Consider the following 26,015-nt stretch of genomic DNA (forward strand, 5'->3'; position numbering starts at 1 on the left):
TAACAAATCTAGAGGCCTGCCCTGTTTGTGTATGGGCTTGTCTTTCCACATCTTATATTCCTTTTAACTTTTTCTTTTCATTTTCTTTGGAGTTTTCATGGTTTGTCGAGTTGCCCGCCCAGGCTGCGGTGCCCGTCTTATGGGTTTTTTGTGTTCGCGCTTTGGGATTCCCAGCACCCTCCCCGGTTTCCTTTTCTTTTCTTTTTTTCTAGCTTGGCTGTGGCTCTGGTGTTGTTTTTGTCGTGGCATCGGGAGAGAGACGATGTCTGCGTTTATGACGAGTTAACCTATCGCGGGTCTTTTGGTTTGTTTCTTGGGTCTCTCTATTTTGGGTTTCTTGCTGCTGATGATGGCTGATGCTTTTGGGTTGTATAGGGAAGGGTAACAAATACAAAGGACGTCTTTTTTTATGTAGTAGTGATGGAAGTATGAGAGAGGACTTTTGACTGGGTTTGTTTGGTGATGCAAGTGAGTAGTGGGGGGGAGGATATGACGAAAGTATAGCATTGTCTCGAGACTTGTTGGTTGGTCCGCTGTTTTTGTTTCTTGGGGGAGGGAGGAGATGAGTTTTAATCTCTTTTGAAGTCATGATTGATATTCCTGTTCTTCTGTTCTTTATTCGTGACTGTCTACAGTTGACATGACAAGATGATGTACATTTTTGTTTTTGGCAAAGACACTTTCCTCAGTTTATATTTGAATGTTTCGTAAAGTGTCTGGAGATCTTCTTTTTGCCGTCGTCGCCTCTTGACCGGTCCTCTTTCCCGTGAGACTTCCGGGAGATAGAGGAGAGAAAGAAAGGCATAACGAACGGTGATGGACGAGGCATTTCACAATATTCTGCCAACAAAGTCCACCGAATCTCAGCTCCAATGATGGGGAGCGTTATTTGTTCAAAGCAAAGAAAACGAAAAAAAAAAAAAAAAAAACACACGACAACACACATGGTAGGATGAAGACATGGACCGAAAAATACCGCAAGGTACAAGAGAACGGTCCTGATATTTGTACCATTCTCCCATCACCATCACAGGATGGCCTCGGCACCCAACTCGCCCTCAAAGCCAATCTCAGCCAGCTTCTTGTTCTTGCGCGTCTCGCGCGTCTTCTCGAGCTCGCGAAGTCGCCGGACCTCTTTCTGGATGACGTCGAGCGGGGCACGTTCGTAGCCTCGTGGCGGCAGCTCGAGCCCATCAGGGCCCTCTTCGACCAGATCCATGTCGATTTCGCCAAGTAGCAGCACATTTTCACCGCGCACGAGGAACACGCCGCGGTCAATGTCGGTAAATAGCCCTGGCGTCGTGGGCGAGCTGGGAGGCACAAAGAGCCGCTCGGTCGTGGATTGCAGGACAAGATTGGCTGTTGTGGCAGGGAAGAGAGGAAGGTAGGGGACGGTTAGATTTGAATTGGACTTGGTAGCGAAGAGGGGAGGAGTAGGGACGTACCGAATTGGTCAAAGCTACGGAGCATACCGAATAGCTTGCGGCCGTCTCTCAGTACCACGACTAGTTTTTCTACAGACGAGGAGGGAAGGTCAGCAAGGGGAAGAGAACAGGATGGAATTACTGGGAGGGGACAGGCTAAATTGGGCTAGCAAAAGCAGACAACGAAAGACAACAAAGAAAAGGATATCAGGGCTAGAACACACTGTCTGTCAAGTCCAACAGCTGTGCGGCAGTGGTGAACATCTGTGGCGGCAACTGTGGCACGGCTGGCGGGCCGTTGTTGGCTCCATTTCCGCCATTGTCCAGGCTTCCCCCGCCTCCGTGGCCATTAGGGCCGCCAGGCGCGGCCATGCCAAGCATCATCATGCCGGGCGATGCGCCCTCAGGGACGTCCATGGCGTTGGATCTAATGGTATAGCGGTAGGAGTAAGGAGGTAAGAGAGGGAGAAAGGCGAGCGGACGAGCAAGAGGAGGGCGGAGAGAGGCGGATAAAGACACAGCAAGAACGGAAGTCGTGGACTGGTGCGCGTTTGTGGGATGCTGTGTTCGTGCTGTCGAGAGAAAAGACGAAAAATAAAGGGTAATGGAAAGTCTCGATCGTCGTGCAAGGCTAGGGCTAGGGATGAGGTGACGTTTTGGAATTTTTTTCTTCGCTTTTAAACTTAAGGTTCTCGAGGTCGTGGCCGTGGCAAAAAAGAAGGAAGGTAGTTATTCGCAACGCTGGAGATCAGATCGACGGCGACGAGGCTTTCAAGAGGGAGGCACAATAAGAGACAAAACGGCAATCCGGAGAGGGTTTTTGTGTGTTTGTTTGTGTGCTTGGCTATTGACGGTTGCTTGCGGCCGCTTCTTTGGTGGTGCTAAGAAAGAAAGAAGGGCGGGGCGCAGAGAAAGAGGAATAGGAAGAGAAGAGAGAAGAGACTTGGCTTGGAATAAGGGCCTGGTCTTTTCTCTCTCTGATGTAGGAAAATAGCGTAAAAAGAAGGAAAATTAGAGAATATGATAGAGAAGGAGAATATACAAAAAAGAAGCTAAAAAACTAAAACCACAACAGCCTTGTGTTTGAAGCTTCATAGATGGTGATATTTGTGTCTTCTACCCTAGCAGAGCCGCTGAACTCTACCTACAGCACTATAATGCTACATTACTGAAAGCCCCCAAGTACGCTAAAACAGTTCTAACAATTATGGGAAAACCGCCAAACAGTATCGCCAAACACGCTGAAGCTCTACATCCATTCTTCTCTCCCTTGTCTCTTCATTCTTCACCATTTTCCTCTCAAACCGTTGTAGATGAACAAGACACACAAACCTCCCTCCTGATGTAAACCCTAGTAGTCCCGCCATCCGCTTACAAACCCTCGTCTCTCTCAGCTGTGGAGCCTGAGCGACGCTACACAAGCGGAAGCACGTGACCGTATCCCATTGACGTATCACGTGCATGAACTCTACTTCAACCTGGGCTCAAACTTCGTTGAAACTTAACGCTTTGTTCAATGCATGTGTATGCAGTCCATTTGCTCACTGGCTACGACCCCAGCTCCGCAACTAACCTAATCTAAAGTCTTCTAAGTGCTCATAACAAAGCCCATATCTAGTAATACACAGCTGTTGTAGCGAAAGCAGAGAAACCGAACACCGGCCCAACTCAAGTAAAGCCAAGCCATAGCTAACTAACTCCACGCCCGAGTATCAACAACTCCTTCTCGCTCAAAGAACACGAGAACACACGATTATATACCCCACTCCCTATTTCCTCTTGCCAGCATCCTACAAAACCCAGCCGTTCCACGTGAAATCAACATATAAAACACTAGAACCCAAAATAACAGTTATATCCACCCACCGAAGCCGCATTGTGTCAACAAAAAAGCCCCTATCTTCGGCATAAAAAGGCAGCAAAAGGCAAAAGCTAACGAAAGGTAGAAATGATATCCTGAGAAACACACTTTTGCTAATGGGGCGGCGACTTTGCTTGTCTGTAGACTAGTGGCTGCTTGTGACCTGGCATCGTGAGGGAAAGGGCGTAATGCAACGTCTCTAGCGACCGCAATATCAACACCCAAGAGGCGGTCAATCTCAAGAAAGACAAGATAGAAAAGGCGCTGCTTGGAATAAATGAAAAGGAAAGTAAAAAGCGGCAAGTACTATGCCAGAGCCCTCAAACTTCCTACAATCATTACATACCAAACTAGCCCACTCACTCGACCAAGCCGCATTTTCCTATGAAGATCATATCAAGTGGATAGATACCATGAAAAGACCCGTGATATAGAGGGACCTCAAATCAAGCCCAACCAGTAGATGATATCCCGTATCCATTATGACCCCTCCATGATTAAGAAAAAAAGGAGAGAAAAAGAGGTTGGTTGACCTATAAGACTGGTAAAAGAAATGAGAAATGAGAAAAAAAAAAGAAAACCAATAATAGCGCAACATATATGCTTGAGAAGCGATACTATCTCAACATCTGCTGCACGAGACGCTAATAAACTAAAACAGGAGGACAAAAAATACTTGCAAAAAAGGGCCTACTGTCTGATGAGAGACGGCTAAGCATAGCCACGGCCAAATAGAAACAGGAAGAGAAAGAAGTGATAGAATGAAAACATAGTCCCGACGGCGAGACAAGCGTAATAAACTCCCTGCAAATAAAAAGAACAAGAAAAATGAAGAAATGACGTAGAAAAAAAGGAAGATGCCTTTTTAGAGGTTGAGTATGACATGGCTTATTTGGCCAACCAAAACGCAGCTGTGTGCTGCACAGTGTATGTGTGGAGTGGCACTACACTGCACCGTAGCATTAAATGACAATGTAGCCCATGCGAACTCTTGATGAGGCTAAAGCTAGACAGCAACAGCCGAAATCAATACGCCCGTTTTCCGTCTGGACAACCACACCACTCATAGGCATCAAGCCAGTGGGTCAACTGCGAACTGATGTTTAGCGAGCCAACCAATGTTGGCTAGGGGCAAAGAGCTGCATGAAAGTCGGTGAAAATCCCCCCAAAAAAGGCCCTACCCACAGCAAGCCATAGCATACCCCACGGTCCTTTCAGGAGTATTTGGGATTTGGGGTAAGTTAGAGTAGCCACGGGTTAGCCAAACAAGAAAAAAAAACCTTCTCTATGAAGGTGGACGGTTGATAGTTGATTTGCACAGAGCCTCTTGAAGCTCTGGCCGTCCGTCCATGGCCGCAAAAGCATCGGTAAAGGTCATCCACGCACGTTCGCGTTTATCATGCTCAGGCCAAATACTTTCTTCACGCATCACCGTCGCCTCATAAAAACGATACACCGACTTTTGTTTGGTTTTTGATGACTGCTTGGGTGCGCGTGTCTCAGCAATGTCACCTAGGTCATAGTCGATACGAACAACAATGCCTGCTTCTTCCCAGGCTTCCCGTTCTGCAGCCTGTGAGCAGTCTTCATCGGACTCCCAGCCTCCTTTGGGCAAAACCCATGTTTTTCTGCGCGTAGATTGAATTAGGAGGACATAATTCCTATCTTCAGACAAGGGAACAACTCCAGCAACAAGGCGCTCTCCTTTGGTATTGTAGCCTGCAAAGAAAGTTAGCATGTGTTCAGAATGGGATTTGGGGTTAGTGAAATGGCTAGAAAACAATCCATGACCAGAGGAATATGCATCCCGCCCAGGTTTAGATTTAAAAATGGGAGAGGGGCGGAGGTGATGACATCAGAAAAAGTAAACAAAATAATACTGGGGAAATGAGACAGGTGCTGGATGCGGCGATCAAGAGTCTTTGGGCCTACAGTTCTCAATTCTGTGAGGCAACTTTGAATTTTAATGCTGATAATATGCATATAAAACGACTAGAGATATATGGACAGGATGGCCGGATCGGATGGGACGAGGGTTATAACACAGAAAAGCACTCACGTTGGTTGGTTCGACCAACTCGCGACTCCATAGAGCGATTGCTAGGGGCCGGAGGGGTGGCGGCATCAGCAGTGCTCATTTTTGCAGATGTAGATGGTTGATACCGGCCGCTTAATAAAAAAAGGAAAAAAAAGGAAAAGAAACAGCGGTCTGAAGACCAAAACTGGTATTGCCTTGGACTGTAGACGTGGAGTCCAGAGCAGAGGGATCAAAAAGGACGTCGTGGTGTTTGAAAGGTGTGTCTGTGGTTCCGTCGATTTTGTAGATTCGATCGGGAAGCCTTAGAAAAGAAGCACAATACAATAGGATGACTGATCGGTCTCTGTGAGGCTTGGTCGGGCTCTGTCGTTCGGACGAGATGGCTTAACTCTGGTTTTTGATTCTGGTTCTGGTTCTGACGAAGGAGAGAAGTTAAATCTTCTCAAGGACGAGAAAAACTTGGTAATAGATTCAAAGCCGCATGATTGTATAGGAAATCACCGTTTTGAATTTTTGTTGAAGGGTTGAAGGGTTGGAGGTGGAAAGGTTGGCGCGGTGAAGATTGAGCACTGCGAATTGGAAGATTTGGCAGGTTGTTGTCTGTCTGACTAACTGCTTTTCTGTCTCGTAAAAATCGCCAAGGGGAATAACGTCTAGGGAAAGAGAGTAGCGAGCAAGGGCGAAAATTGGGGGTGCTACTGGCTTTTCCACAGGAAGAAGGGTTGAAGAGAAAAAACGTATTTGGAAAAGAAGAGAAGTTAATGGGAAAAAGACAGCTAGGGACGCAGGGATGCCAGAGAAGTCTCGTGAAAAAGCCAAACACACAAGGCTACGTTGTGGAGGATGGTAACTTATTACAGCCTGACAGGAAAATGAATTAGAAAAAAAAGGATGTCATGGAAAAGAAGAAGAAAAGAAGAAAAGAGAGCTAATCAGGAATTGTGTTGGGTGAGACTCACTCGCTGGACTAGAGACAAAGTGAGCTTAGCTCCAATAAGAGAAAAAGAGAAAGGAAAAAAAAAACAGGGTCGGAATCAGCCGAGTTTGTCTGGTCACAAAAAAGGCAAAAAAAGAATCTAAAAAAATCCCACAAAAAGGTGTGAAGAGGGGAATGATACAAAAAAATTGTAGGAAAAAGATAAAGAAAAACCTGTCAAACGAAGTTGGCGAGGAGAAGATAGCTATCTTATATAGTGGCAGAAACTGCTGTAACCAACTAACTATTTCTACAAGCAAAATGGCATCGAGGTGGAAGTTGCCATTTACATATCCCACAACTTGTCCCACCTCTCAACAAGAAAACCGATGACATAAAAGCGAAGTCTAAACGAAGAAAAGGGAAACTACTTGTGGATAACTCAAGGTAGAAGCAAAGTCCTCCAGGAAACCAGTCCATTTTTCCTCTTATCATTCGTCTGTGAAGCAGGGCCAAGAGGTGGTGGCGCTTCGCAAGAATTATCGGAAAAGGGTTGTGTACAACGTGTATTCGCATTAGTATTGTTTCCCTTGTATAATCATCGAGACTGCATCACAGCCACGGCAACACAGAGTTGCTGTCAACGTAGGCATGAAGGGGCGAAGTAACTGCTTCAGGCAAATTGCTACCCCCACATAGATTCCGTAAGTTCCTGCCTTGGGCCTCGCTCAACAGCCTTGCGTCCTCCCAAAGAAAGAGCAAGGCTTTGCTCTAGTTGACTTGTCAGAATTTGGCTCATTCAGGTAGTTACATAACTCTAAGTCGCAGATTTGTGCTGAACAACGCCTGATTCGTGGGTAGAGAAAATGGAAACTTCCTAACAGCAAAAGATATGAGTTGAGAAACCTCATGACCTAGACTTCGGCCAGTGCACATTTTGTTCTTAATCGATAAGGGCGGAAGCAAGGGCATATCAATTCACTCACATGGGCAGAGTTTGAATGAAGACGTGGTTGTTTTTATTCATGTCACTGATTACGAATAGAACAGAAAATATGCAAAAGAAAACAGATTGTAGATCCAGCAACAAGGGTCAAGGAATTCTTCCGACGACATGTGGGTGTACTTTGTCGTATCTACTACTATCCACATACATTATGTGCATGTGTATGTATGTATGTATTGCATGTCTACGTTGTTAGCAGTCGATGGGGTTTTACCATAAAATTAACGGACGTTGTCTCACTTAGGAGGGCTTAAGGCAAGAAGCTGTGGGGAGGTTGGGACCAATGGAAAGACAGACATGGTTTTCAACTAAAAGGTAATAATGGACTTGGAGGTTTGCACATAGCCCTCTTGGGGAAGGTTGAAGGGAGTTGTGTTCGGCCAAAAGTACCTGTATATTGTCAATAAATCTGACAATAGTAAATGCTGCTCGATTCATGCCCCGCTTGCTTGAATACTTATGATCTATTTTCTTTTTCCTTGCGTGGAGGGAGTGAGGAAATCCAGTTGGAAGAGCTATTGCTTCTTTTGAATTTCCCAGGTTTCTTACCAACATCTTCCCCTTCATTTTGTTGAGTATCTAAAGATTAGAAAGGGTAATTACCTTCACGACAAGTCTGTATTGGTGGCCTCCTATTATTTGGTATCACAGCTTTGCCTGCATTTCCCTCTATTTTTCTTTTCCCTCCTGCAACTCCACCCCTGTCCTCATCTCTTTTGCCCTCTGCCCTTGCTCTTGGTCAGCCATCAAGCATCGATCATCTATCCACCCGACAGCGCTGCCTAAATTTATCCTACTATCATTATTCAGATAATCCCGGAGCTCTATTATAGCGTACCTCTTGTTTCTCTATCCTGTGCTTATTCTCCCGCGTCCTATGCAGTCCCAGCTGCTCTTCCTAAGGCTGTCCTCATTTTCTTAGGCCTTGTTCGAACCGCTTCAAGCAGCTCCAGGAACGTGACGTGACGTGACCTCAGCACTAAACCTATTCAATGGGGGAGACACTTGCAGCACGCTTTCCTTAACCCTTTATTGATATTTGCTCTTTTTCCCTTCTTACTACTCCTCTCTGGTACTGTCAACCCGCCCTGCAGTCACATCGCATCATCACATTATATCACGTCACTGTTTCTCTTGGTTATTTGGTCTACCCATCGTTTATATACGCCATAATGAACACAATGGACGACGAAACTCCTGTTTATTCGTCGACCCTAAACTATCTCACCCCCATTGGTAAGTTGTGCTATATGGATACATACAGTGTCCTGTCGCCCGCTTTTGGGGCTGCTTGGGCTACGGGTGCCGTTCCTTGTTGTCACTTACCCCCTCTATGCTACCTTGTATTTTCTTTTGGTTCCTTCGTAGCTGGAGGAACTTGTTTTTAAACATCTGTGTGCACTTTTTGATTCTTTCAATGCCCCGCCGCCACAAGGCCTTCCTGGTATTGGTAGAGATATTCGATGGAAGTTTTCTTGTTTTCCTACCCAGCGCACACGAGAGGCTGTGCTAAAGCAGGCAGGCTCTATGGCCACCTAGGCATTATGGTCGTTATATGACATCAAGTGATTGTAATGCACTCTTTTGTTCTAGCAATACTAACTCCCTCGCTCACTCAAGGGTACACGACATCTGCAGTGTGTGGTTATTGTAAAACTAAATACTCGAGTAAGTTGGAGCCATTACCCTAAATGCATAGAAAATCAGCTGACAATGACATCAAAGGCTATTCTTACTATGCACAAACAAGCTCTATAAGCCCCGAGTTCTATCAAGCTATAGCTGATCGGTCATGGAGACGTTCAGGGTCCCTACTCTACCGGCCTGACCCTCAAAGATCATGTTGTCCCCATTATACAGTGCGCCTTGACTCAACTCGCTATAAACCCACTCGAAATCAGAGACAGGCCTTAAACAAGTTCAACAGATATATTCTAGGCGACGAATACATCAAGGCGGCCGCTCGATTGCACCCACGTAGCCGAGAAGAGGCGCGTCAACGTGACACGCATTTCGATCTCGCGTCTCGTATACATGAAGCCGAGTATCGCCATCTCAAGATGCCGCCAAAGCCCGCTCACAAATTTACTGTGACCCTTGAAGACGATAGCTACACAGACGAAAAGTTTGCCGTGTACCAGCACTACCAACGAACGGTGCACAAAGAAGAGCAGGAAAGTCTGACCAAACGTAGCTTTGCGCGGTTTCTTTGTAACTCCCCTCTCCGACGTGGAAAATTTGAAGCTGAAGATGGGACAGAGCGTGACATTGGGTCTTTTCATCAGTGTTACCGAATCGACGGCAAGCTTGTGGCTGTGGGTATTCTAGACCTTCTACCACACTGTGTCAGCTCAGTGTACTTCATGTACGACGAGTCATTATTCAAGTTCAGTCCTGGCAAGCTTAGTGCCATGATGGAGATTTCCCTAGCACTCGAGAGAGGGTATAAATGGTGGTATGCCGGGTTTTACATCCATTCTAGCCCCAAGATGAAGTACAAGATGGATTTCTCACCACAGTACATTTTGGATGCCTCTGAGTATGAGTACATGCAAGTGGACTCCGTAATTCTCAGTTTATTGGACAGGCCTTATTGCGATCTCAAGGCTTCTTATAAGCAATGGAACGATAACGCCAAGGCTGGGATTGACAATAACACGTTTGTTTTTCATGACAAGGCTAGCACAAAGGGTAGCGGCGACGCCTGTGAAGGCAACGACAAAGATGATGAATACATGACGGCTGACGATGATGATGACGACGACGATGATGACGATGATGACCAGGATAGCCGTTCTCAGAACGGCCGCAACATCTTCTTGCTCAACACAAAGATGCCCGGAATCCCCACTCTAGACACGATTCGGAAACTCAACTTGGACAACATACCATTGCGTATTCGTAGCACTGGATATACCTTAATCACGGGCGATATCTCTTATTGGAAGAGTGAAGAAGTTGATGATTTTCCTGGACTGAAGGCTAGCATCGTCGAATTGGTGGCGGCTCTAGGTGATATGAGTATTGTTAGCCAAGTGTGTTTGGAGTTTATGCGGTAGTGAATCTACGCGAGTAAAGGCTCGTCAAGCTTTGGGCCTGGACTAGGGTAGAAACGTATAAGTATAGTAAGTAGTTTTTCTGCTCCTCCCTTATAGTATTTACGTCTTTTTCTCTTATATCAGTCATATTTTCCTGGCTCTGGTGTATAATAATATACCAAACTCATGCTATGTCGTGACTTTCTTCAGTTGAAGTACCTCTAAACGCATAGTAGGTGTCTTGACTACATGTGTATGCCCGTTAGTCTAGTAATACTATATGAAAGAAAATTGGCTCATAATGGTCTTTCACAGTTGATCAACACGCCGCTTCTAATCTCAACAACATTGTTTGCGTTGTTCATGGCAATTTAAGCACGTTTCTAACCTACTGGAAGAAATTATGTCTCGTTAGTCTTACGAGCTTAGGGTGAGAACTTGAGATGCAATACATGTAAGAAGTGGCTCATTTAATTTCACATGAAATGCTAGTTTACACTCTAGACACCCTGGGCAATGATGTTCACCATATTATCTAGGAAGTACTTGGATATCAAAGCACCAACGAAGTGAAATTAATGACAAGGCAAGAAAGGGTTAGTAGTGGTGAGGGTTATCTCGAATATTCGGCTAATCACTGGAAAAAAAAGTATGGTCGTCTTTTTCCTCAAGCAAACTCAAAGTGAACATGCATGAACTTTAAGCTCGACGTCAAGAACAAAGCTATTTTTCTATCTTTGTACCAATCTTTCCGTCTCAAAGCCCACCATGAGAATTATTGAATCCCAGTCAGCTGTGCTCAGCAACTTCGAGGTGTGGAAGCACCTTTCGGAAAAGTCTCGCCGTGGACCGCCGAACTTGGAAACAGTAGTGCGAGAAGTAGGTCTTTTCTTTTCTTCCCAGCTTATTGCTTTCTTTTGACGAATACTAACAACGTAACTTGTAGCTTATGACCTACTTGGACACGCATCCTAACCCACTGCAAAGCCCCGTGGAGTACAACGAGGGAACCATCCGCGCGCTGGTTGAGGGCCTGCGGCAGTATGACCTGACCAAGGCCGAGATGGTCATGTTGATAAACATCAAGCCGGCATCGTTGCCGCTGCTGAGTGCGGTTGTGGAGGACATGGAGAGCCGGTTCACACCAGAGCAGGGTGAAGAGATGCTGGAGGTGGTGATGAACGTGATGGGGCCAACGAAGGAGGCAGTAAAGTTGGCTCAGAGCTAATGAGAGAAAACGCTAGGGGGAAGGAGCAGAGCTGTTACAAGAGAAGAGAGAAAATAGTTGCTTTCGAGGACCACAGAACTGTCTGCATCTTATGTGCCTGCTTCTTTTTTTTTGGGAGGGGGCGGGCTGTTATTACTGAAGTGATAAAATAAATAAATGTTTGCATTCAACTACTTAAAACTTGCAACTTAGGCGAGAAAGTTGGCGATGTTATTCTACCTGTACAACTTGAGCACAATTGTATTGGCAACTGAATTACCTATCTCATAGCAACTTGCAGTTGCCTATTTTGGCTTGGTGAAGAGAAAATCTTTGGGTGGGGTCGACTATCCAATCCAACTTTGGCTCTTGTCTTTTTTGCTTTTTTCTTTTGTACCACAATCAAAAATTGAAATTTGGCCATGACATCACGCCGCTCTTAGCAGTAAAAAACCGACTTATTTGTTCTATTGCTTTTTTTTATTTTATTTTAACATACATGCCTCTTTTTGGCCAAGTTCTGGCGTTTCCAATAATAACCAGAGCTTCACTGCAACTTGCTACTGCCGTGCGCAACCCTGTTGCTTCCTCTCCTGCCTGTTTGTTGAGAGCCTTTTCAGCTGCTACTGCGATGGATGCTAAGGCCCCACGTCCTGACTCGCCTTATGCTAAATGGACACGCGAGAGTCTACTGGCTCATATCAAGTCTCTCGAGGAAGAACTACAGAAGAATCAGTTAGCTCTTCCGCCGCTGCCTAGCCTTGCTCGCCCCGAAGGCTTAGCTAAGAAGAAAAAGAACAAGGCTGAGGCAGATGGTACGCCTGGGGCTGGGGGGGACGGGCAGAAGCCGGCAAAGAAGGCAAAAGTTGTTAAGGATATTGATCCGTCAAAGTACAACTCGCGATACATCGCGCTGAAGTTTGCGTACCAGGGGAAGCGGTACGGGGGCTTTGAGTATCAGGAGTCTCAGGAATTGCCAACCATCGAGGACGAGCTGTGGAAAGCGCTGACACGCACGCGTTTGATCTACCCTAAGGATGCCAACGTGGTTGACTTTGACTGTTGTGAGTACAGCAAGTGTGGCCGGACCGATCGGGGCGTCAGTGCCTTTGGTCAGGTGGTCACTCTAAGAGTGCGGAGCAACCGGCCACTTCCTAAGCCTGAAGGCTCTGCTGGAGGTGTCACTGAGGCTATGGAAATTGATAGCACCGAAAAGGCACCAGAAAAGGAATGGGACCCCATACGTGATGAAATCCGCTATTGCTCCGTTCTTAACCGAGTGCTACCGCCAGACATCCGTATTCTAGCCTGGTACCCTGATCCGCCAGCTGATTTTGTGGCCCGTTTCTCATGCCGCGAGCGCCAGTACCGCTATTTCTTCACACAACCGGCCTACGCACCGATTCCGGGACCGCTACAGAACAGCCAGTCTAGCAATGGCTGGCTAGATATTGACCGTATGCGTAATGCAGCTAAGCATTTCCAGGGGTCGCATGACTTCCGTAACTTTTGCAAGGCGGACCCTAGCAAGCTGCGCACTAACTACACACGGACTATGTTCGAAGTTGATGTAGTCGAAGTGCCTGAGGCTAGCACAGATTTGGCAGCATACATGCAGAGTGAGGTATTGAAGCCAGAGGCTGGCCCGGTCAAATCAGAAGGCCTGGAAATGAACCCAAGAGGCACCAAGGTGTATTATTTCAGTGTGAAGGGGAGTGCTTTCCTGTGGCACCAAATTCGCTGTATGGTGTATGTGCTATTCCTGGTTGGCCAGGGCCTTGAGGAGCCATCTGTCATCCTAGATCTTCTTGATGTGGAAAAGACCCCAGCCCGACCAGCATATCCCATGGCTGACGACGTGCCACTGGTGCTCTGGGATTGTATTTTTCCAGTCGAGGGCGATGCAGAGCGCAGGGATGCCGTTCCGTGGGTTTGGGCCGATGCGGATGAACAGTCAGCTTTGGGATTCTCACGTAACGGGAACATAGAAGCATTGTGGAGCGAGTGGCGTGGCAAGAAGATGGACGAGATGTTGGCAGCTCAATTGCTGCTCATGGTATCTAAACAGGGACAGACACCTAAAATCCTAGAGAGCAAGGAGCGTGCAGTGGCCGTACTTGGCGATAAAACGCTGCCACCAAGGATCTTTGAAGGTGGTAACGCGGGTTTCTTTGGGCCAAAAAAATACATCCCGCTAGAGAAATTAAAGAAGGGAATTCCTGTAGATGAGGCAAATGATGCGTATGCGCGCAAGAATGGGTACAAGGACGCCCAGGAGATGCGGTTGAAGAGGGGGTACAGGGAGGCTGAGTGATGAGAAGACGAATTCAGGGGGAGAGAAGGTCGCGTAGGCACTATATATAAAACTGGAAAGCCTGGTCTTTATTAAACTATTCCGTTGGAGCTTCATTATGCGTCTCGCATCTTCATGCCATCGGGCGGTCCCTCATATAAACATGCCTTTACCCCTCTCCAAACCGTAGTAACCACGTCCTTGCCTGGCAGCAACTTTGGGAACACCACCACCACATCCTCCTCACCGTCCACCACAATCAGCAGATAATAGCGGACTTCAAACCCGTGAAATGCCTCGTTGACTAGCACGTCCTGAATCTTTTCTGTTGGGATGAAGCGAGTCGATGCCGGCGCGCCCAACAATGATCCTGCTGCCACACTGCTTGTCTGGATGCCTAGTCCTCGGAGTACCAGAAGCGACTCTGCCGCATGCACACGTAGTAAGGCTGTGTACATGACAGCTAGACATACTACCATCACAGCTGCCAAAGGCCCTCGTGATACAGCCCAGTGCACTCTAGTACCAAAGGGAAGCATGTTCACGGCCTGGAGTAGCAGTGGCCAATCCGTAAACACCGGCACATCAGCACAGCTGCGTTGGCTAATACCGGGAGTGTAACGAGCCGAGAGCGGTGTGGGACCTATCTTCAGTGCACTAGCTAGATGTGCTGTCAGCGCCGTAGTAGTTACCGACGAAAATGGTGTAGCAGCAGCAGCTGCTGCATAGCCGACTCGGCTTAGCGCTGAGGTGGATGGGAAAAGTCCTGTACTGCAGTCTGGCTGGTTCCACTTTCCCCAGAGAATCAAGGCGGCGCTGGCGATGATGAGGGCCCGTAGCAGGGCGAGTGCGCTGGCCTTTAAATGCTGCGAGAATGACGGCCGTGGGCGGTTAGACACGGTGTATTCAACGGTGGTGGGGGAGGGGCACCGCTTGGTGAGGTATGGTGTAGTAGCAAGCATCTGGGCTGGTTGGCCAGAGGCTATGGGAAAAGGGGAGGAGGGTAGTTGGCGACATTCAATGCCTGATTGTATGGAGATGAGCAGTAGTGATGATAACACAATAAGCCTACCAAGTGGCGTAGTAAAAATACAAATATGATTGGCCAAGCTACCCCTTGAAGAAAGAATGTGGTGTATATTTTGTTACGATCTATCTTTATAGCGGGGCTAAGTCGAATGCTCTTTTGCCAGATTTGACACTTGTGCTGCTTGAACTTAACATCATCTACGGGAGTTACTGAGATCAAATGACACTGGCTTAGTTGCTGAACGAAATTAGCACTCTATAAGACTAGCCACACAGACTTTTGATGAGAGAACAGGCGCGTGCTTCTAAGCAAGCGTGTTACTGGCCTCAACCTTGTAAGCATCGATAGCTGACAAGTGACATCAACTGGCAAGCCAAATTTTGTATACCTTATAATGTCAATTAACAAGCCTAGTTTTCGGCTGTAATGGTCATATTGGATGAAGGCGTGTCACAATTTCCCGATATGGTTTCCACCAAATCCGTTAGCTCCCTCCCGCTGACGCCCAGCTCGAACACTGCGGTAGATTCCGATCACTCGCTCGGGAAACCAGCGACGCTGGCTCGGCTCTAAGCAATCGGGGATCACACTTCAGGAAGGCTTCACTTCGCAGAGAAATTCCCACCGTCGCGTGGCGGGTTGGATTACGATCGCGGGGGGCTTGGTGGACTGTATTAGGATGGACATGACAACTATTTTTTTTTTGGCCTATGTCGATAGCATGTTCGATTCACAGTAGGGGAACATGATTTTTTTGTCTTTTACTTTGATGACATTATTGTAATAGACAAAAAAAAAAGGAATTGTCCTGTTTTAGTTAGTTATTTGATTTGATTTGGTTTTATTTAACATCTAGAATCCTGCTATAGTTATGAATGAATATAGATAGTAAGTAACGCTTGTTTTCTTTCATATTTCTTCTCGTGTACATCATCAAAACAACAAGAAAGGGGGGGGGGGTGAAGTGTATCATACTCAATTTGTATCATACTCAATTGAATATTTGATCAATGTAAAACAAAGTCTTCTCATCAAGTTCTTCCCTAAAATAAAACAGAAGCCACATATTAAGTAAAATTTCAATCATCTCACTACAGGAGATATCAAACTATCAAATTCGTAAAAAGAAAAGAAACAAGAACACCAAGTTTTCGAAACATCGAACCCAGGTGCATTAAAAAAACGCCCATGCTTCATCTAACGCCCCTAGAAATATCGTGAGATACCATGCACTGACTTTCATAATACCTCTTCCCACCTTTCTCCATATCGCCTTAGAAGAATTCGTTTCTTTTCATGCCCGTGGGCAAGCTATTCAAGTCAGCAGGTAGCGCTAAACCCTGAGACTGCTGCTGAGAGAGTGCAAATCGCGCATGTTGTGGCTGATCAGCAATATCGTCATACGACACCGAGCCTGGCCCGGGTGAATGAGGAATGTCTCTCCCGGAATTATCCTTGCGCGTGCGACTAGCTGAGCGTAAGCGCTCTGTGGACTTGTTTAGACGTCCAGTGATGTTGCTATCAGTTGCACTTCGGCCTCGCATTTGTCCCTTCATTGGCGGAGTGGGAGCTGATAGTACGGGCACCATAAAGTCGCTTTGGGAGACAGTCACTGGCGTGTTTCTGCCTAAAGACTGGCTCGCTTTATGCTGCATGCGGAGAATAGTGTTGTCCTTGACAATCTCGATCATACCTGTAGCTAAAGCACTAGCTGTAGTGGGAATGTGGCCTGTAGGAGGTGGAGGTGGAGGAAGCATAGCCTCAAATGGCCCAGCACTATCCTTTGTCGCAGGCCTGGAGGGCACTAGATGTTGGAGCTCTTTCAAGACAGCTGGTGGATTCGATTTGCTGTTATCCTGTCTACTAATGTGCAAGTTCTTGCGTGCTGTACTCTCTGTTAACATGACGTTCCTATGCGTTATATTGTTCATGTTGTCCTGATCGTTCAAAGCTTACCTCTTTCATGCTGGCGATAGTTATCCCGGCGATGCAAAAATGATGGCTCATCTGGAATAGGTGCTGATTGGGAACGAGGGATACCCTTGCTTGGCGGCTGATACACAGTCGAAGGCAAAAGAGTGAGACCATCCTGAGCATGAGATGAGATTGGCAAACTAGAAGTAGCCGGGCCTGGAGCAATCTCGATACCATGCGAAGGGGCTAGCTTTAGCAAGTCCTTTGGTTTCTTGTTGAGTGACTGCAAAATCTGGGTCGAGGCCTGCGTGATTGCAGATGGGGAGTCTCCAACCTGAGAAAGGTCCTGCGCAGCCATCATGGTCTTGGGCGGCACAGACAATCCGGCGTTCGAATCATGGCTTAGCTTATGCAAAATATATGGGTCTGCGGTTGAGACGCGAGGGATATCCCGCCCATGGGTATTCACGACTCCGTTGGCTGTTCTTGGGCGCAAGATAAAGTCGCCCACTGACAGGTCTTTTGGATGGGGGATGACGCTGGTCTTTGTACTGTCGACTAGTTCCTTGCGGCGCTGTTCAAGCTCTCTCGCTGCCATTTCTCTCTTGCGTTGGCGCTCTTCCTTGATTATTCGAAGATCTCCCGCATGTCCATGGAACTCCAGTTGAAGTGGTCTTCTCTGACCTTGCGATTCAGAATTCTTAGCTCGGCTTTTCTCAATCACTGGCTGGCCTGACAAGTCTACATCTTTATAACTGCGGGTGCGACTGGCACTGCGAGCCCGATGGAACCTCTCTCGGTCATCCAGGGCAAGTTGATAATCCTCTTCATCTTCAGAGCCTGCAAGACTAGGCTTCACTGATGTAGATATCGAAGTTGAAGAGGTGAATTGCTTCATCTCACCACTGGTATCCCTGACTCGGGGCGCGGCTCGCACTGCACTAGGCGCCAAGGGGTTATTGTTATCATCCATGCCTCCTAGTCTAGTGAGACTGCGGTTGCGACTGCTATTATCCGTGGTATGACCTGATGCCTGCAGGTGCTTGTATATATTGCTCGTGGTGGTGGGAGTAGTAGGAATATTAGTAGAAGCAGTCGAATTAGCTTTTAAGCTCACAAGATCTTCTGGAGACATCGGCACAGGTGATCTTGGTGATCGTTTGGCTGGATAGTTACGACTAGGGGCTCTTCCGCGTTCCAAAGGTGGCTGCTGATTTCTTCCGCGCCCATACTCATTCTGGCGACTAGCTTGATTTCTATCGGCAGTAACACCCGAGGTATACATGTGACCATCATAGCTTGGTTTCATAGTAGGCTTAGTGATACTGCGAGAGGTTGAGGCAGAATTGATAGAGCTAATAGAACCTGGACCACGACGACGAGGCCAACGGTATCGAGAGTGAGTACTCTCTGATTGGTTGTCGGGTGTCTCCATAGGCTTGGTTGTATCAATGTTAATGTTGAGATTCATATGGTTAATCTTATCAAGTGAAGCATTGCGGGTGTGAACCATCTTGATTTTTTGGGTTAATCCAGCGCGAGGAGGGGGTAGTGACTGTTCATGAGTCAACCTAGGATAGTTGCTGCGCACCATCATGGGGCTAGCAGTAGCAGCACGCCCAAGATTCATTCCATTAGAGAGGATTAGTTCAGCATCAACCTCAGAGGGGTCCTGGGCCTGAACGGCATGGTGACTAGCGGAGTTCAATCTCTTAGCTTCAGCGGATGATTCGCCAATGGAAGTCAAGCGTTTGCGACTATAACTACTATTGACAGAAGCATTGGATTGGACAGATACAGCAGTCGGAGTGGCAAGGGCGCTGCGGTTGGAAGGGTATTGAACAGCCGTAGTAGGATCCTCATCATCACTACCATTATAACCCATGTAAGCATCTTTCATGCTTTTGGTGTTGGCAGCTGGCGTCTTCTCACTTAAGCCCTCCTCGGTAAAAAACTTCTTTCGCTCGCCAGAATCTCCAAAGCTTGTGATGAGCTTCAAAGCAGATGTTTTAGCAATCTGGTGGTTAGTCCCTTGCATGGCACTTGGAGGCGAAAGAGGAGGACTAAATATGCTATGGTCGAGAGACTGGAAAGACAACTGCATCGCGGATGGAGAGGCCCAAGGTTCAGTTGACTCATGCTCTGCGCATGCAAAGCAGCGAATTGCTAGTTGTTGTTGTCCATGCTGGACCGCCCATTCACCCCACTTCTTGACAATAGCGCTTTGACGTTCCCAGACAGATGGCAGGTACAGACAAGCTAGAATTAACGCCTCCATGTATCGTTTGTGGGAATGATACACTTCAATTGCATCAATGTGGTCGCCCATACCCAGCATAATCGTAACTGCAGCGTGTATTTCTTTTTGCCCAAGAAGCTTCGTGATGTAGGTGCGCCCAAGCTTTTTCTGGGAAGGTTGGGTACCAACTCCGCTCAAGGCGAGCAGCATCCAGTCAGAAGAAGACATCAAATCAGCACTGGCCATAATCTCTTCCTCATCAGGTTCTTTTCCGATCCACTTAGAGAGTATTATTCTAATAGATGAGCCTCGGGGATGCCGGGCCATTTCATCCAAGATCAACTCTTCGACCTCGCCATTCCATCCAAAGACTGTGCGTAGCATTTGCCGCCTGAGATCATCATTGGTGAGATGCGTACCGTCTCTGTTGGGGGGGCGGTAAGGAATATCATCTAGCCGAGTTCGTGTATATTTGAAGATATCAAGATCTGCTTGTTGTTCAGGCTCTCTAGTAAACCTGCTGCGAGACCCTGACCTGTTCCCACCCATTACCGGGCGCGTAAAAGTGGACTTAGTATTGAGAGAACTTTGAGATCGGAAGTCGACAGTGCTTGGTGCTTTGTAATGCGAAGCTATTTGGTTTTGAGTGTATGGTAGGGAGTATAGGTGCGTCCCCGTGGAAATGTAGGTATTTTCGGATGTTCCCTTTCTGTGATACCCATTTTCTGTAGGAATACTTGAGCCGCCATTAGTGACTGACAATCCAGCTCTAGAAGACTCAAAACTAGTCAGCTCCATATCACTGTAATCTTGGCCGCTGATGCCCTTTTGAGAGGTGTACATGTCCAAGTTGTTTTCGCTTCCAAGATATTCGCTGTCGACGGAAATATTTTCAGACTCGAAGCCGCTAGATGCTGTGGCATTCCCAATTTCCTCGATCGAAACTGGTGGTGATGGAGGTAACAAATGAATCGGGTGCTGGATATCAGCAATCAGAACCGAAGGGGAGCTAAGGTCGAATTGCTGAATCGTACTATCGGGACCAAGCGTGAAGAGAGTGGCGCCGGCCCCGTATATTGCTATTCCACGGATGTCACTAGCTGTAGGGATGGAGTCTCTGGTTACATGGCGTGTTCTAACATCCCATGACAGAGTTTCGCTAAAAGTTATGTTAGGCTAGGTAGATATATATAAACAGCTCATTTCCAAGAGACTTACTTGCCGGAATACTGGATGATGCGGCCGTTCTTTGACCATGACATCCAGTTTGGTCCCGGAATAAGGTTTTGTTCGTTTTTCGATAAAATGCGCACGGCGGTGGGTACCCCTCCCTGGTTTGATTTGGGCACGCTCCAAACTCTTAAATCACCATCTCGAGTTTGAGCAGCCAGCATGATAGACTTTTGTTGGGGAGTGGATGAATGCCATTGAAGAGTAACAATTGGTGATGGGGCTTGATTGGTGGCTAGTGTATGAAGGACATTAAATCGGTCGCCTAGAGCGGCGACAAGCAAAGTCCCATTTTGGTAGCCAATAGCGAAGGTAGCGCTGTCATTAGCAACAGCCAATGCAGTGATGGGAATTTGAGAAAGTGTTCTTGTAGATAAGTGCTCCGAAGTGGCTGGCTCAAACTGGATAACGTGTCCCTGGATGTTTCCTGCGATGTGTAAGCTTGGTGTCTAGCTAGAAATATTCTAGTTGATATTTACAAGGAACTTACCAAAAGCAATATTGCCGTTCTTCATCCACGTTGCAGTGGTCAAGTGGCTATAAGAAGCAAAACGCGCAATTTCATCGCCTGTTTTCAAGTCCCAGACAATAGCAGTTTGCCCGGCATCATAACTGACTACTAATCGTCCAGCTCCCTGCTGGCTAATATTATCTACAGCAAGTAACTGTATGGCTTCTGAGTGCCCTGTGAATCTTCGCTCGATTTTGAGGGTTTGATGACGGCAGCAGATAATCACCGGACCTTGGGCATACAGGAATACGGAAGAGGTTGCCGCACAAGGCTCAAAATCCCTGATCAAATGGTCGTATCTGGTAGTCTTGAAGTCCCGCAGATCATTCGTTCGGCCTCGCGATCTCGCTGAGCCATGGAGTGACGCCCGGGTTTTAGAAGCTTTTGACATGGCCGACTAGTCTTTTAGGTTTTAGGTTTTCCGAAACTAGCACTGCATATATATTAGCATCATCTCTAGAAGTAATACTAAAACTAGGACAGCTGCTCAATTTAAGCATGATTAGTCTTGAGTTCCGAGACCCAAAGTTATCAGCGCCGGTAGATTCAAGTTCACCATACGTACCCTTTCCCTTCTAGATCAATATCAAATTCTGGTAGTACAGATACAGGCGCTGGGCGCAACAGGGCCTCTTGCTTTCTTATCACTACACCTGTAACGCCAACGATGTGGGCAGCCGAAGTGTTGAGTGCAGAGAAGAGAGATATGGATACAAATGTCGGGGCTGTTAAAGAGCCGTGAGTCTTTGACAACAGGGGGGAATGAGAAGTAAATGAAGAAATGGAGTGAAGAGAGAAAGCGATAGATGAGATCAAGAGGGCAGGCGGTATCAATATGAGACAAGTACAAGAAGAGTCAAGAAATCAGGGGCGGGTTGGTGTAAAGACCGGCTGTGTGTCACCTAATGTGACAGCAAGGACCAAGGGGAGAAACTCCAGGCTAGACTGCTGCTGAGCGTTATCGCCCAATAACCTGAGTAAAGTATCCGGGAGGCCCTATGAAGACTAGCAGACCGAGAGTGTTAGGTGGAGTATACCAAAACGACCTATTAGTAGGAGATGGCTGTGGCTATATATAACACTAGCACATACATGTAGCCAGGAAGCGTCAAAGCATAGGCAGAAAGAATCAAAGTGTGTGAGAGAGAGAGAGAGGGAGAATATACATACGTGATGTTTTCGAGTCAGCACTTCGTGTGCTATAAGTTTACAAAAAAGAGCGCTTGTTCCCAAGTCGTAGGCGGTATCACAGCTTTTATCAACTGTATACATTAGAGGTCAAATGGGACAACAGAGCCAAAATGACGTCGGACATCAATCCAAGGAGATTTAGTTGAGTGCTCAGGAAGAGATGCGAGAGGAAAATACAGCAAAAGGAGAATGAAGAAAAGACAGGAAAAAAAAGAAAAAATAGGTAGTGCTGAGGCAGAGGCAGAAAGAAAAGGTGGAGAGTATAACAGGCCAAGCTCTCTGCGGGTAGTTAACAAGAGGAAATAAGAACCTGGTCTAACGAAAAGCCAGGGGATAGGAAGCACTTGGCACACAGACAAGTACAAGGCGAAGTGATAGAGCTGGCGATTGGGCAAGCCCCGTCTCCCTCGGAAAATGATTGCTTTTCGAATGTGGCCGTCTTGAACGTATTCCCTGCTAGGATTGGTTGTTCAGGCAGAGTAGGATGTTGAATGAAGTAGCAGGTCACAAATAAGACAGCCACCAAAACCGACCTATTGTGGCATGCGGCAGTTGTAACAAGTTGTCAAGAGGCTGATGCAGCAGAAGGCGAGCTCGGCATAGTGTATCCGATAGGTAGAACGTCAGGCAACGGAATAAAGGGGGAGAAAGAGCACAATTCCAAAATAATGCCTCCTAGATCTTCTTTCCGCTTAGCTTCCATCCACAGTCCTAGACGACTTACTGACAGCATCAGTGGAAGCCTAGCACACACTATAGGTCGCCTAAAAGACAGAGATCTCGAAAGCACATAGCAAGATCGGCCTCCCAAACACTTTAATGCAGTCATACAGCTAGTGGATCTGCACCTTAGGCCACTGAACATCGAGAAAGGCTCAGGGGGGCCTGTTTATTACGAGCAAGGGTAGGCGCTAAACTGGCCTGTATGTAAGTCAGTTCGAGAGTCGGGCTGAACAAATCCTTAGCCCCATGTTAGCAAATCAAATGGTCAAGTTTCATGCATCGTTGATAAAGGGAAGAAAGACAAGCATTTCTGCCCATTGTAGACATGCAATCAATTGAAGGCTAAGAAGAAATATTGCGATGCGTTCATATCATAGAGCATATGAAGAATTTTCTCTTCCTGCCTTTTCTAGAAAATTCGACTTTTGTGTGCGCACAAAGAAGAGCCATAAGACAATATAGGAAAGAGTCAGCAGCAATGACAGAAATGGCAATACTCAACGGAGTTTATATTATAGGATTAGGCATGAGAAGAGCGGAAAATGCATGAACCAGCTTCATCTCTGCTTTTGGGATGGCAATTGATAGCACACACGACTCTCGTACCACATGCTGCAGCCAACCACTTGGGCGACCGCTTCTACTTTCCGTAGGTATCTAGCACACATGCAGCCACGTAACAAGCTGCTATGAGCCTCATAGGCAAGCCTAGCTCTTCCTCGTGGGAAGTTGATTATTTCATGCAAACTCCAATGCAAGCAGTAGGCTGGAAATAGTGGCCGCAGGAAATGCAGCCCAACATAGTTGGAATGTAGCTTGACAGAATGACAGCAGTGGGAATATCACACCAAATTGCCGTAAATCCATAGGAGCGAGGCCAGGCTCTACCATTGAATCTGTTACACATGGGCTCCTGCAGTCTAGCGTCCAGCCCTTCGCCATATAGGGCAGGGCAGCATGATGGATATATGCCCTGCCTCTCCAAAAGAGAAGAATGTTTGATCTCAGGTTCCATTTCCCATTCCCCAGTGTGTAGTAGGAGCAAGCATCAACAACATAAAGCAGATATGCAGCAAGCACAACAGGCACACCAGCAACCCGTATGCAACCCACCAATAAGTGCCCAAGACAGCCGCCGTGGAGTTACCAGGCCCACTTTTGTGCCAGAAATTGGCCAAGCAAAGTGCTCAGCTAAGCGCCAGCGAGCCACCCATCAAGGTGGATCTGTCTCACAGACTTTTCATTGGCTGTACTGACACACAGCATTAGAGCCAATCAGAGAGCTACCGTCGAAGCCAGACCTATGCTTTCCATGTCTATCTACTATTATTTCGTAGCAATGCGGCAGCGTGTCTTCTAGATGGCAACAACTGCCTGACATCATCCTCTACCACAACCCCTAGGCGGTCAGCAGCTGTAGATGTACTCAAATTTCGAGGGCCTCCTGTGGATTTTTTGTTGCGTGGCGCGGTATTGCCGCCACGCGACATTTTTAGAGTTCAGTGTTACTAGGAAGCTCCCCATCTTCCGTAACCCTAGGGAATGACTTGGGAGTTTTCAGGGTTGGCTATCTAGTATTTTTGGTCTGCTTCAACTGCATGTAAACAAGGAACCAAGGCTATTAGGCCGCCTACTTCCGACATGACGGAAGTAGTGGAGGACAGCGGCTTTGACTTCCATAATATGCATGGCTGCTGCCGCATGGCTTTTTTTTTCACTCGCGGCCGAGAGTAACTTCTCTTAGCATTTTCTCATGAAGCCCTCCTAGACTCCTCCTTTTCATCCTGCAACAATACCTCACATTCTATATCATTCCCTTCCCTTCTTTATATCTTCTTGTCATCTCCTCCATTGCTCGCTAGCCTCTGGTATTGGATGCGCTATACTGCAACGCTTGCGCTACTATCATTCACTTATAGCTGCCGGCGATGGCATTGACCTGTTCTCCCCATATCCCAAGGGTGTGCTGCCTTAGCGGGGCCGGGGCGGCCCACCTGAGACTCCGGCTCTTGTTTGTCGTCGACGAACCCGACGTTGCAGCGTAGAATTTCGGTGACATGGCTTATTGTTTCGGTGTTTCAGGGAGCTTGTCCGCAAGCCCTATAGTCCCGAAAGTGCCTTGCATATCCACCAGTGGCTCTGTCCTCTTAGCTCGCTGCAGGCCTTGGACCCGAGTGGATAGTTGTTCCCTCAACGCCCGTGGTACTTGCTAGAGTCCTCATAGCCAGCTCTGGCTGAGAGGATGTGGCCCAGCTCCGTCCTGGCAAGGCCCTTATACTAGGAGATACGAAAAGGGGGCTTGGTGAGGACACTGGCTGGCTCTGAGTGAACGGTATCCTTTCTAATTTCTTCACCATTCCTCACAGTCGAGACGTAATTGATCTCCCCTCCATTTCTGTGCTAGCCTGTCGCCTTTTATACGTCTACTCGACATGCCCTCTATTTCGGGTCTAGTTTCTCCGCTAGGTACTTGCAGTTCGGCACTTGGCAATTTGTCTCGGCGTTTTGATGGTTGAACCTGGAGTGGTCTTCCTCGAAGTCGCCATGTCTAGGGCGCACCGCTAGGATTCTCGCGATGGAGCCTCGGTCCAGCCCTTTCATCCAGCTCACCTTGTATGGCTTTGGGAGTCCTAGCACCCCTCCAAGATGATCAGTGTTTGGGCACTTGCCTCTCATCTAGTTCTTGAAATCGCCCCTGAATGCGTTGTTCTTCCAGCACCTCACCGCCGCCAGAGACATTGTCTTTTCGGCAACCAGTAAATCTGCGCTCTTGCAGCTCGCTTTGGCCAGCTGGTCTATTGTCTCGTTTCCTGGGACTTCACGGTGCTCTAGGACCCAGTAGACCTTGCCAGTTAGATTTCCTAGTGCTAAGCTTTCTGGTCCGCCTTCAAATCTTGCAAGAATGCGCCAGATCTCATCAATTTCAAGCTGAGATGTGCCTGATTTCCTCATTCGCTTGTTGATTCTCTTTGCTACCCCCAGGTTGTCATGCGCAGATTCATACCCTCTGCTTGTGGTGGGGAAACTTCAGCTGCGATCTTGGCTGCCCTGAGGGCTGCGATTGCTTTGGCATCTGCCACTTCCCTGTGTCTCCCACATGTACCGTAGCCTTGTGCCGAGGCATTACTTCTATAGTATGCCGCCCAGCCAGCTCCAGTATCCCCGTCGCTGCTGCGTGAGCCATCCAAATACACCCAGATTGTATCCTAAGATTCTTTTTTCAAGCAGGTTGAGGTGGGCCTTGGCCGCCTCCCCTTTGCCTAGTTTCTCTGCGACTGGGTCGGTCGGTCCTTCCCCTAGTACATAGAAAATGTAGGACCTGTTTGTTTGTATTATTTAATATCTACCTACTGGTTTCCTACAGCAATACGACGGCATATTCTAGACGGAAGCG

General features: G+C 47.3%; 6 protein-coding genes across 6 annotated transcripts; 2 read left to right on the plus strand and 4 right to left on the minus strand.

Moving 5' to 3' along the window:
- Positions 1-1,027: 1,027 nt before the first annotated feature.
- HOO65_010097 (U6 snRNA-associated Sm-like protein LSm1) lies at positions 1,028-1,841 on the minus strand (the record flags this gene model as incomplete). The annotated part of the gene is made up of 2 exons (XM_071006115.1): positions 1,028-1,359; positions 1,649-1,841. The coding sequence occupies 2 exons, from the start codon at positions 1,839-1,841 to the stop codon at positions 1,028-1,030; spliced, it is 525 nt and encodes a 174-aa protein (XP_070861919.1).
- Positions 1,842-4,570: 2,729 nt separating this feature from the next.
- HOO65_010098 (nudix domain containing protein) lies at positions 4,571-5,423 on the minus strand (the record flags this gene model as incomplete). Its single annotated transcript, XM_071006098.1, has 2 exons — positions 4,571-5,004; positions 5,345-5,423. The coding sequence occupies 2 exons, from the start codon at positions 5,421-5,423 to the stop codon at positions 4,571-4,573; spliced, it is 513 nt and encodes a 170-aa protein (XP_070861920.1).
- Positions 5,424-8,426: 3,003 nt separating this feature from the next.
- Positions 8,427-10,304, plus strand: HOO65_010099 (arginine-tRNA-protein transferase; the record flags this gene model as incomplete). The annotated part of the gene is made up of 2 exons (XM_071005637.1): positions 8,427-8,481; positions 9,106-10,304. The coding sequence occupies 2 exons, from the start codon at positions 8,427-8,429 to the stop codon at positions 10,302-10,304; spliced, it is 1,254 nt and encodes a 417-aa protein (XP_070861921.1).
- Positions 10,305-11,051: 747 nt separating this feature from the next.
- HOO65_010100 (DNA-directed RNA polymerase III subunit rpc9) lies at positions 11,052-11,511 on the plus strand (the record flags this gene model as incomplete). The annotated part of the gene is made up of 2 exons (XM_071006216.1): positions 11,052-11,162; positions 11,230-11,511. 2 exons carry the CDS (start codon positions 11,052-11,054, stop codon positions 11,509-11,511), a joined length of 393 nt encoding a protein of 130 aa, XP_070861922.1.
- Positions 11,512-13,899: 2,388 nt separating this feature from the next.
- Positions 13,900-14,745, minus strand: HOO65_010101 (GPI-GlcNAc transferase complex; the record flags this gene model as incomplete). Its single annotated transcript, XM_070999638.1, has 1 exon — positions 13,900-14,745. The coding sequence occupies one exon, from the start codon at positions 14,743-14,745 to the stop codon at positions 13,900-13,902; it is 846 nt and encodes a 281-aa protein (XP_070861923.1).
- A 1,342-nt stretch (positions 14,746-16,087) lies between these two features.
- HOO65_010102 (WD domain-containingprotein) lies at positions 16,088-21,098 on the minus strand (the record flags this gene model as incomplete). The annotated part of the gene is made up of 4 exons (XM_071005260.1): positions 16,088-16,707; positions 16,770-20,125; positions 20,185-20,623; positions 20,687-21,098. The coding sequence occupies 4 exons, from the start codon at positions 21,096-21,098 to the stop codon at positions 16,088-16,090; spliced, it is 4,827 nt and encodes a 1,608-aa protein (XP_070861924.1).
- Positions 21,099-26,015: the final 4,917 nt, after the last annotated feature.

Source organism: Ceratocystis lukuohia, assembly GCF_044167205.1.
Source record: "Ceratocystis lukuohia strain C4212 chromosome Unknown Supercontig1_pilon, whole genome shotgun sequence".
Classification (NCBI taxonomy): domain Eukaryota; kingdom Fungi; phylum Ascomycota; class Sordariomycetes; order Microascales; family Ceratocystidaceae; genus Ceratocystis; species Ceratocystis lukuohia.